General features: G+C 34.4%; 1 protein-coding gene across 1 annotated transcript; it reads left to right on the top strand.

Annotated features, from left to right (window-relative positions):
- The first annotated feature begins 2,705 nt into the window (after positions 1-2,705).
- On the top strand, positions 2,706-4,008 carry LOC101887467 (small ribosomal subunit protein uS8A). Its single transcript, XM_005186884.4, has 2 exons — positions 2,706-2,847; positions 3,447-4,008. Exon 2 carries the CDS (start codon positions 3,449-3,451, stop codon positions 3,839-3,841), a length of 393 nt encoding a protein of 130 aa, XP_005186941.1. The 5' UTR covers positions 2,706-2,847; positions 3,447-3,448; the 3' UTR covers positions 3,842-4,008.
- The last annotated feature ends 8,926 nt before the right edge of the window (positions 4,009-12,934 follow it).

Below are 12,934 nucleotides of genomic sequence, written 5' to 3'. Positions count from 1 at the left end.
TTTAAAAATAAAGCTGTTAGAATAAATTCATGGTAGAATCAAAAAGGTAAAGTCATGCAATCATATGTTTACATTTTTTTTAAATTATTAATTTGATAACATCTCATTAATAATGTATATTACAGAAAATTCAGAGCTGAGTATGCTTATTTGAAATGATTTTACCTTCTTCATTTTACCATGGCTATCGCAAAATGACACATTAAAACAAACTTCCATGTGACTTACATGACAGAAGAATGTAGGTAGACGCATAAGAGCTTGGGAACATTGATATGTCACAAATTTTAAATTTTTTTTGTCAAAAATAAATGGATTTTTATATGTTTTCCTTTACGACGCAGATCATAGGTTGTTCTGATATGTATTATTCAACAATTTTAAATAATTGCAACAATGTTTCATCCAACTTTTTCAATTCTAAAATCGGTTTGACAGTTCATTGTCCCAGCAGCTTTGTCTATGCGACTACCTGTATTTTCTCTACCATGCATGACTTACAAGGCTAACAGTACGTTTACATATAAAATGGTTATCCCACTGTATTTGGATTAAAATTGTCATATCCATTAGTTATACTCCAAATAAAACCTCTTAAAGTAGGTTAACCCTACAAAAAGTTCTAACATAAGCATGACATGATTTTTTTGTTTTTATATCCTTCTTCAACTTTTATACCCTCTAAAAGAATAAAACTGCCAAAATATTTGGTCGTAAAAATTTAAATTTCTTGACGATTTATTGACATTAAACAAAAAATCGAAACCTGCGTCGCAGTGTCCGAAAAATGGCTCGTGAGCTGAACATATCACAATATTCCATTCGGCAAATATTGAAAAATGACCTCGGGGTAAAGCCATTGAAATTCCAAAAAGTGCAAGAACTTACACCGCAACAGAAAGAAATTAGCCCCAAAAGAGCTAAGGGTGTAAGTACATAAGAGGCTTGAAGTCATGGCTAGGCATATTTTGTGACATTTTTTAAAGGGATTACAGACCCGCACAAAATCCTGCCGTCGTTTTCCATTATAATTTGACATTAATATGCCTAGCTATGACTTCAAGCTTTTTATGTACTTGCACCTTAAAGAGTTGCTTCGCTTGGCCGAAAGTGGTGAACTGGCGAATTTGGTTTTCTCCGCTCCGATGAAAAAACATTGGTTTTACAGCAGTTTGTGAACAAACAAAATGATCGCATTTACTTGCCAAAGAGATCAGCTGAAAAGGTGCAAAAATGCTATATCCGACATTTTTGCTTTCATTCAATAAAATTTAAAAAAATGTAAAAATTATGGCGTTTGACTTTGTTGCAGTTTTTTTATCTCACCCTGTATATTCTTGATCAGCATAAAATTCTAAGTCGATTTTATGATGTCCGGCCGTCTGTCTGCCCATTTATCTGTCTGTCTGTTGAAATCACTATACAGTCCACATTAGTTGACGTAGAGCTTCACAATTTGGCAGAACAATTTGTATTGTGTTTGGTATGATTGGTATTGAAAATGAAATATATCGATCCACGTTTTGGTATAGCCCCTATATAACGGTTCGTTCCGGTATTCGGTATTTTAATGATTTTTGCCAATTTTAACGGATTTGTCTAAAAATTGGTATTTGTTTGTCATAATGGGTTCTAGCTCCGTTGGTGATACGTTGTATGTATAGGTGAACGTTTTTGTACAGCGATACCTTCCAATATTCGGTATGTTGATGATTTTTTTCAGTTCATAATGGGTTCTAACTCCGGTGGCACAATATTGAATATTTAGGTCAGCGTTTTGCTATAGCACCCACCGATATTCGGTATTTTGATAATCCTAGTCACATTTACCCACAAACTTGCTTCAAATTTGGTAGATGAAAATCCTTGAAATATAAATTTGTCTAAAAAGGTTGCCGTTTTTCGTATTGCCTCCATTTAACGGCCTGACCCACGTTATGGTTTTTTGAAAAGTTTACCAGCATTATCCAAACTGTCTTAGTAGTATTTGTAATTAAAGTGGAGCACGATTGAATTCAGATACATTTATACAAAATTTTTTTATTTTTCCAATGGTGGAGAATGTTAAAAGTTCGGCCCGGCCCAACTTAATGTTTTTTACTTGTTGAAGATATTTTAAATATTTTTTACATATCGTAGTTCACAAGGGCTGATGTATCTGCCTGTATTCTTCTAGTAGAACTTTTTCGATCACAGTGAGCCCTAAAAATATTTTTTTCTTTTGGTGTCCCTTTTCATGCTTTGCGGTCCCTATTTTTGCTTTGAATAAGAAAGGGGAATAATTTCTAATTATTTTAAATTTAGATGCAACCTAAATGAATATTTTCCAACAAAAATGTATAATTTTGGGATAAAACAATATTCCCCCTCTATCTTGTTACCCCAATCATACGAAATGTCACCTTCCACTTTCATTGCATATCCAAATTATTCCAAAAAAAACTCTCGCTTTTTGGACACAATTGGTATTATAATTGATTTTGATGTTATTATATTTTCCCCTAATTCTTTATACATCCATTTTATTTTTGCTTCTAATTATACCCTTTTCTTTATCCAATTATACTTTTTATACTTTAACAAAATTATAATTTTTTAATCAAAATTTACCCCCAGAGTTGTAAGCATGACCACTCATTTCTCAGTTACTGTGTGTCTCAACTAACATGGTTGTATACAATCATTCGACACATTCACATCTAGATGGCGCCAACACTGACAGCTGATTTTGACAACTGTGAAACGTCAAAAATCAGTACTGGCAACTGACGTAAAATGGACTTCCTCTTTTTCGATACGTTCGCGTTCGTGTAAAATTGTTAAAAATTTTCACAAAATAAATCTTAGGTAATCTTTGTGAAAATTCAGTGAAATTTCAATGAAATGATGTGAATATTGTTTGGCATAATGCTGGCTATGATGTGAATATGAAATTTTCTACAATTTAACAATTGAAATGTGAAGAAATTGCAATTTAATAGAGGGCTGTCGGTTTTGACAAGAGTTGAGAATAATGGACAGTCGTAAAGAGTAAATAAATGCTGTAAATGCCGGATGGAGGCGGTGATGTTTGATGAGAAGTCAAAAACAAAATCTAAAAGAATAGAAGTGTGAAAATCTGCGATTGTTCCAAGGATAAAATTGATTGTTTACGCGGGTTTTATACATGTTTACCGGGTATCGAGTGGTCATTGCCGTTGTTGTTGTTTTCGTACATGCCGTTCTGCTCGCATTTTGACAGTTCATTGATACTACATTGGAAGCCAGCAATTAGGGCCAGCCAATTTACATTGCCAATATGAAAGTGGAATTTAATATTGCAATTTGTTTACATTTCCTTTGGACTTTCTTTTCATTGAAATTTTGTTGTCGTTCTTTTTCAATTTTTATATGTGCCTGAGTGTGTGTTCTAATGTCATGTTTTTCTTTTCTCTTTACCCTTTTAGCCATGGTGCGTATGAACGTATTGGCCGATGCCTTGAAATGCATTAACAACGCTGAAAAGCGTGGCAAACGTCAGGTCCTCCTCCGTCCCTGCTCCAAGGTCATCATCAAGTTCTTGACTGTCATGATGAAACATGGCTACATTGGTGAATTCGAAATTGTCGATGATCACCGATCTGGCAAGATTGTTGTCAATCTTACCGGTCGCTTGAACAAGTGCGGCGTCATCTCTCCCCGTTTCGATGTTCCCATCAATGACATTGAAAAGTGGACCAACAACTTGTTGCCATCTCGTCAGTTCGGTTATGTTGTTTTGACCACCTCTGGCGGTATTATGGATCACGAAGAAGCCAGAAGAAAACATTTGGGTGGTAAAATTTTGGGTTTCTTCTTCTAAATGCAGACAAAATGTAACAACAACAAAAATCTACGCTTAAATTCTGTTGACCACAAAAGAAGGAAAGCGGCATCGTTGCCACCAAAACCAAAACACAACGTCAACATGTGTTTAATTTTCTGTAGATGTTTGTTTTTTAATTATTTTTAAAAAACAAACGTTTTTTTTATAAATTATAAAAAAAGATAATAGTGATTTTTGCTTAATTTTAAGCAGAAGAAGGAGGAAAATAAAAAACAAAACATAAAAACATAAAACTTAAAACCTACTTTTTATTTGGATTGCAAAGAAGGAATGGCGAAACATCTCCGAAGAATTATAAGAGGTTGAGAAGATCTCTAAAATGGGTAAAATTTTAAATTTAATGTTTTTAAGTAAAGCCTGTATAACATTGATTTTAGTTTTTACAGATATCCAAGTTGATAGAGACGTTTTTCAAAGCCAATCAATTTGAACCAGGATTGAAATAAAACATACAAGGGATTTTCAAGTCTTGGGGGTTCATTTATAAGCTACAATGTAGACACTCAAAACATGAAAACCGTCTGTGATAAAAATGTAAATGTACTTTTTGAATATGGCATTCGTCAACATTTATCGAATTTGTGGACCGTGGTTTAAATAGTTTAAACAAGGTAATTGAGCAATTATAGTGTGGAGTAAAAAATGGCGGCTGTATTTTTGTTGGGACTCGTAGGGCATGTCCTTGCATTATAACTTGTGTAAAAAATCTCCATTTAACTACGAATATTTTTGTTAGTAAAAGTCTCTCGCGAAATCACATGAACACGATAAAGGGAGCTCCAGGCCTTTTTTTATACCCTCAGCCATATTGCTAGAGAGGGTATAGATATATCATTTGATACACCCAAAAATTGCCTCATCGAAATAACGGTTTTAGACTCTAGGACCATATCCTTTCATGACATATGAAGTCAATCTAGCGATGTCCGTCTGTCTGGCTGGTGCGCACGATAACTCTCGAATATTATTATCAAACATAGATCCCGTTCAAAGTTGGACAATATCGGTTCACTCCTTCTGGTACCTCCCGCCAAAAACGTCTACTTTTTCAAAGAAAATAATTTACTGCACAAAAAAAAAAATAAAGGATAATCCGATTTGGCTCCAACTTTGCAAATCCTAATATATGCATCAGTGTTAGGTCAGGTGCGAAATGGACAATATCGGTTCATTCATCAAGTACCTCCCCCACAAAGGGTCAAAATTTTGAATATTTATAAAATTAAAAAAAAAAATTAAATTATGTGATGTAATAGTCCAATTGTCTTCAAATTACACACATCACAATATTTTTTTTAGTTTCTGGTGTAAAGATGAAATATATCAGTCTACTCCTTCTGGTACCACCCACCACAAGGGGTCAAAATTTTGAATATTCATGAAGCTCATAAAACACGATAGTAATATCCGATTCCATTCAGACATGGAGCATCTTAATATTTCCATCAACACAAGATCTGTTATAAAGATGGTAGGGATCGGACCATTTTTTCTGGTACCTGCCCCACAAAGGGGGATTTTGAAAAACGACACGCTCAAAGAAAACGAATTAAGCATTCAACTTTTTTTACAATTTCTCACATCCAAATATTTTTGCTAACGCAGGATCTGTTTTTAAGATGATATATATCTGGGGGCCCCTTCTGGTGCCTTACCCACAAAGGTTCATAATTTCCAATACTTTTATCTCTCATAACTTGCGATTGTTTACAACTTGCTATATATGAATATCTCTCTTAACCCGAAATCAGTATATAAAATTTATCGAAATTTATGATTTCGCATAAAATTGGATATGAATGTTCGATTTCCGTCAAATGTTGCACGTACAAATATTTTTATTTATATTAGATGTAGTATGTAGTAGATGTTATCCCACGCATTTTTCCACATTTTCCAAAAAATTGCACATATCTCATATAAAGTATAGGAAGTAGTCGACATAGTCCAAATCTGGCACGATGTAATAGTTACATCAGTCTTTGGTCAGATACGAATTGGTCAATATTGGCTAATTGCATCGGAACCTCCCCCATAAAGGGTCAACTGTTTGAATAATCATTACTCAAGGCAAAACCGACTGATACTATTTTACTTGTTTAAAATAAGTTTTAGTTGGGTTTTTGGGATGTGTCCACAGGTGTATGTTGTGTACTTCCCGACTGAAAGCCGGTCACTCACAAAAACTTCAAAATGAAAAATAGGTTAAGCCTCGTAGCCGGTTTCGGATTTGTCTTGCTTCGTCTTACAAACACTGGAAATATACCAGGCGCTAACGAAACTTTAGGGATCCATGACTCGAGAAGTACATGTGGATTTCTCCAAGAAAAAAATTCGACTTGTATATATCAATTTTACCCTTGTTGTCCTAAAATCCAAAGAGAAGAAGGCGTGTATCATAACTATTGGTTTCGCCAGTGAAATCTCAGAAAACAGAGATTTAAAGCTACATAGGTGTGCTAAAAAGTTCATAATAATCCGCCAGGTAACCCTATAGCTTAAAGGATTTAACCATATTCTTCTACCGATTTTACTCTGTGAACATTTTTAGACCCTCCACCAACTTTGTCATTCCGTTTGTAACTCCTCGAAATACTCATGTCAGACCCAACAAAGTATATATATTCTTGATCAGCGCAAAATTATTGGTCGATTTAGTGACGTCCGTCTGTCGTGTTTATAATCACGCTATCTTTCGAACGAATTGAGATAAAAGGCTAACATTTTGCACACATGTTTATTTTGTCATTAAGTTCGTGAATGGGCCATGTAGGTCCATGTTTTCATATAGCCCCCATATAACGGTACCTCCCGATATTCGGTATTTTGATGATTTTAACGACATTGTTCACCGGAATTGTTTCAAATTTGGTATTTGAAGTTCGAAATAGATACTACAGCCTATGACAAAAAAAGATTGTCTGTGCAGGTCTACGTCTTCGTATAGCCCCCATAAAACGGTACCTCCCCATATTCGGTATTTTGACGATTTTAGCTACATTATTCACCGTTTATTTCAAGTTTCGAATTTGAATATGGTAATGGCTTATGACAAACACTGCCTATGTAGGTCAACGTCGTATAGGCCCCTATTTTAACAGAATTTTTAACGGATTTCATTTTTTTGAAAATTTCCAAATTCGTTCCAAATGGTGGAGGGCATTCACAGTTCGGCCCGGCCGAACTTACTTCTAACTTATTTAACTTTAACATAATAAGGCAATTGGAAAAAGTAGTAAATTCAAATGTGGGTTTGTATTTAACCATTATATTATTATCCCTAAAGTATGCTATATTTCGGGCATAATACATTGTATTGTGTAGGATTGCCATTGTTTACGACGATATCAATTCTGCTTAGCAGTGAATCAAGTATTGGTACCCCTCCATTAATTGGTAATGTAAAAATACAAGGCTAACGAACTTGTTTTTCTTTTAACCAACAATTGCACAGTGTTTTAGGAACAAATCATAAAGTTGTCAGTTCAATAGTTGATAAAAGTACAAGCATGACTTCCTTTTTTAACTGTCAAAAATTACTTGGTAATGGAAGTCCTTGCTGTTCATTTAATTACAAGTTTTTGTGGCTCTATCGCCAGTAAGGAATAAGGACTGAATAAAATCTATCGACTTACATAACAAATTGGTGCTAATTATTTTTTTACTTACACATATGGGAGTTGCATATAAATTGATAAGGCTTAATCAATTGTATTTGTTTGTATCCTATGCTTTTAAATGCTATTTTGGTAGAAACCAAAATCTGTTTATTGCACCACCAATTAGTTGCTGATATTACCTCACTTATTTGTAATAGAAACAAAATACTATTTACAATTTAATCATCATAGACTATACACATAGCTATACATAATGTGAAACAAATACTCTCTAAATTTAATGTCAAAATTCCGGTCTAAGAAATTGCCCTCCATTCGTTAAAATCAATTAAATAACAAATACATACTAGCCAGGTTGTCTAGACACGCAATTTTCCAATCGCAGAGAAGAATGGCCTTCTTAAAATCTATTACTTCTTTTAAATGGTTTGCAAATACAATGAGTTCATAGCTTAATTAATGTTTAACTTTGTTTGGGAACTTTGTTTGTTATGCTGATTTCTGGACGCCAAATGTTGCCTCTTTTATTTATTCACATTGTTTATTGGGTTTTTTATTTAACCAATTAAGTATGAACTTGGTAAAATGTTTTCGTTTAAGTAGACAAATTCAATTGGAACAAGTTTTATAGTTAATCTACTTTGTTGTTTAATAAGAGATATTTTTGTGCTTTTATTCTTGATGAGTGTGTACAAAGGCAGAATTAAACTAAGGTTTTTAGAATGAATATGTGGAAAATACGGAGTAAAATTTTCACAATTTAGTTCAATATTTTGATACGAATTAAGTTGTTAAAAGTCGATGTAAATGAGTCAAGAACTGAGGATTCTTATATCCGTTGAATTTTTTTGTGACTTGTGTACTTTACAGCTCTGTTCCAGAATCTGCAAGAATCTACTACTTTAGCAATTTTGTATACCCTCCACCATACAATGGAGGGTATAGTGATGCCATTCCGTTTTCAGCACCTCGAACCATTAATGGGGACCCCGAAAAGTATATACAAGTTGGCGCAAAAGTAATCCTCCTATCGGAAAATGCTATAAATTTTACGATTGGTCCCTAATGTCTTAATTACGGCCCAAAAAACTACAGAATTTTACTTTTGCATCACCTTTTTCATGCATACATATGTACTTGACAGACATTTCGATGTTTATGGCTTTTAGTTCGTCTTTTCGTTTGTGACTTTCCAAATAATAATTTTAGCCCTATTAAAGTTTATATATTCTTGATCAGCGTAAAATTTTAAGACGATTTAGCCCTGTCCGTCCGCCCAAACGAATAAAGATAGGAAGCTAACATTTTGTACACATCAGTCTTTTGTCTGCAGGTTCACGATATCATATAGCCTCCATATAATGGTACCCTCGATATTCGGTATTTTGATGATTGTAGCCAAATTTTTCAATGCAATTGTCTGAAAATCCACACAAGAAGCTCTTTCTGAGTACTTTACCCCCTGAAAGGGTATTGTCTTTATAAGTCCACTATATCATATAGCCCCCATATAACGGTACCCCGATATTCGGTATTTTGATGATTGTAGCCAAATTTGTCAATGCAATTGTCTGAAAATCCACACAAGAAGTTCTTTCTGAGTACTTTACCCCCTGAAAGGGTACTGTCTTTATAGGTCCACGATATCATATAGCCCCCATATAACGGCACCCCCCGATATTCCGTATTTTGATTATTGCAGCCAAATTTTTCAATGAAATTAATATCCACACAAGAAGTTCTTTCTAAGCATTTCACTCCCTGGAAAATAGTTGTCTGTATAGGTCCACGATATCGTATAGCCCCCATACAACGGTACCCCCCGATATTCGGTATCTTGATGATTGTAGCCAAATTTTTCCATGCAATAGTCATACGAGAAATTCTTTCTAAGTACTTTACGCCTGGAAGAGAATTGTCTATATGGGTCCACAATATCATATAGTTCCTATATAAGGTTACACCCCGATATTCGGTATTTTGATGATTGCAGCCAAGTTTTTCAGTGCAATTGTCTGAAAATTCACACAAGGAGTTCCATTTAAGTACTTTACGTCCATGGAAGAGAATTACCTATATAGGTCCACGATATCGTATAGCCCCCATACAACGGTACTTCCCTATATTCCGTATTTTGATGAATTTAGCTACATTATTCACCGGAATTGTTTCATATTTCCTATTTAGAGTTCGTAATGGGTACTACAGCCTATAGCAGGAAAATGTCTATGCAGGCCCAGGTCTTCGTATAAGCCGCATATATCAGTACCTCCCGCTATTCGGTACTTTGACGATTTTAGGTACAATATTCACTGAAATTGTTTGAAATTTTCGTAATTCGTATTTGAAGTTCCTAATAGGTACTACAGCCTGTGACATGAAATTGTCTATGCAGGTACAGGTCTTCGTATAGCCTCTATATAACGGTAACTCCCTTTATTCCGTATTTTGATGACTTAGGGACGTTATTCACCGGAATTGTTTCATATTTGAAGTTCCTAATAAGTACTATAGTCTTTAACAGAAATAAATTATATGCAGGTCCAGGTCTTCGTATAGCCCCCATATGATTTTAGGGACATTCAACGCAGGGGTTGACAGAAAATTGTCTATGCAGGTCCAGGTCTTCGTATAAGACCCATATATCGGTACCTCCCCATATCCTCCCGGTATTTTGACCATTTAAGTTACAATATTTATCGAAATTATTTCAAATTTCGTATTTGAAGTTCCTAATGCGTAGTGCAGCCTGTGACAGAAAATTGTCTATGCAGGTCCGGGCATTCTTATAGTCCCCATATATGCGGTATTTTGATCATTTTAGCTACGTTATTCACCGGATTTATTCAAGTTTCGTATTTGAATATTGTAATGGTTAATGACAAAAGTTGCCTATGGTGGTCCACATCTTCGAATATAATGGCTTTATTCGGAATATTTCAGATTTTAAACGATTTTTTTAACGAATTTTATTTTTTGGACCGGCTCTTTTTCGTGTTTATCGATAATTTCTGCTATTTAAGTTTGCCAATTTTTGTACGCTTGACAAAAATTAATTACATAAAAATGTTAATAATTTGTAGAGTTTTTTGTGCCAATTCAGTTTAAATAACAGTTTATTTCTTAAATTTCAAAAACATTGCTTTTAAATACTAATAAAGTAAATAGTATTTCAAAAAAAGAAAACAATTATTTTTTCCGAAAGTATTTGCATTTAAATATAATTTTAAAAACCTAAATAATTTTTTTTAATACGAAAACACAATATTCTATTATTATAGTCTTGAAAACATTTGAAAATGTAACTGATTTCCAAACTAATTGAATATAATTAGCATGTGTTTTGGAACAATTGCGTGAGGGCGTGAGTGAGTTGCTTAATGGATATTTAATTGATAGCATTTCGGCTGACTAAGTACTTGAGACCCTTAGGATTGTTATCGCAAAAAAAACGTGCGATTTAAATATTCAAAACAATTGACAGTCACGTCTACCTGTTCTTCACACACGTTAATATATTGATAACAGTTTTTTATGTTTATATTAATAAACCATGTTACTATTTCTATTCCCATTCATTTAATTGATTCATTAGCACTGAGTTGGGGGAACACGAACATATGTTAAGTCTGAATTCAATATGTTTACACTCCCACGGAAAATGGAAAAAGGAAAACACCTTTGTCGTGTTGAAACTTATGTCAATAATTTTCCCACTCTCTTTATATAAATATCTTATTAACCTTTAATTATTATTTGATTAGATATGCGTGAACAATTGATGAACCAGGAATAGAGAAAGGGAGGAGGAAGGTAATTGTTTAATGGAATTGTTGTTGGGCTATGAAAGTCGTAAAAAATTGCATAGGCCGTCTTCCCAAAGCAGCACTGAAACAAGTGTATGCATTGGAAGCAATGTAGTTGTTGTGGACAAAAAATCCATCACTACAAAAATAAAACTTTGCTGTGAAAAAGATCTGCCAATAGAACTTGAGTCGAACCTGGAGAGTTTCTAGTGTATAATTCGCATATGCTAATTTGCAATAAGTTCGAAATATATACTACTTTCCAGAAAACGGCCCTTGTAAGCCATCATCCACACCAAATATGCCTGATGAGCCGCTTAACCGACGGCGAAACGCGTCGCATAGTGGTGAGTGTGTGATAGTGTCTATCTGGCTTTCCTTTTCACTGCAAATTCCTGATCATTAAGCTCGTCTCGAAAGAGAAAACAAACACATAAAGTATTCTTTTTTACTAAATATTTTTACTAAACAAAAGCAAAGTGAAAATTCGGCTTTACATCGTTTTTTTTAATGTTTACATGGCATTTTTTACAATTTTTGAAAAATATCGTTCTCTGATTATACGCTCCACCTTGAAAAGGAGGGTATATTAACTTTGTCATTCCGTTTGTAACATCCTTAAATATTCGTCTTAGACCCCATAAAGTATATATATTCATAATCAGCATAAAATTCTAAGTCGAGTTAACAAAGTCCGTCTGTCTGTCTGTTGAAATCACGGTACAGCCTACATTATTTGACGTAGAGCGCCAAAATTTAGCAGAGCTATTTACATTGTGTCTAGGATAGTTGGTATTGAAAATGAGATATATCGGTCCACGTTCTGGTATAGTCCCCATATAACGGTACCTCCCGATATTCGGTATTTTGATGATTTATGCCACATTTTTTCACGGATTTGTCTGGAAATTGGTATTTGTAGGTCATAACGGGTCTCTGAGCGTGTGGCAAAACATTGCATGTATAGGTCCACGTTGTGGTATAGCCCCCATATAAAGGTACCTCCCGATATTCGGTATTTTAGTTTTTTTTTTTGCCACATTTTTTCACGGATTTGTCTGAAAATTGGTATTTGTTGGTCATAATGGGTTCCAGCTCCGGTGGAGAAACATTGCATGTATGGGTCCATGATTTTGTATAGCCCCCATATAACGGTACCTCCCGATATTCGGTATTTTGATGGTTTTTGCCACATTTTTTCACTGATTTGTCTAAAAATTGGTATTTGTGGGTCATAATGGGTCCTAGTTCGTGTGGCGAAACATTGTAATTATAGGTCAACGTTTTGGTGTAGCCCCCATATAACGGTACCTCCCGATACTCGGCATTTTAATGGTTTTTGCCACATTTCTTCTAATGTTTCTTTTACCCTAAGGTGGAGGGTATTAAAAGTTTGGCCTGGCCGAACTTACTGTTTTTTTACTTGTTTTTTTTTTTTTATAATGTGTACATGACGTTTTTTACAATTTTTGAAAATATCGTTTTCTGATTATACCCTCCACCTTGAAAGGGAGGGGAGGGTATATTAACTTTGTCATTCCTTTGTCATTGGTATTTGTTTTTCATAATGGGCTCTAGCTCCGGTGGCGGAACATTGGATGCATAAGTCCACGTTTTGTTTGTCATATGATACGGCCAAACGT

This window comes from Musca domestica, unplaced genomic scaffold (assembly GCF_030504385.1).
Source record: "Musca domestica strain aabys unplaced genomic scaffold, Musca_domestica.polishedcontigs.V.1.1 2, whole genome shotgun sequence".
Lineage (NCBI taxonomy): Eukaryota > Metazoa > Arthropoda > Insecta > Diptera > Muscidae > Musca > Musca domestica.
Note: the sequence above shows the minus strand (reverse complement) of the source record. Positions and strands in the feature narration are given on the sequence as shown.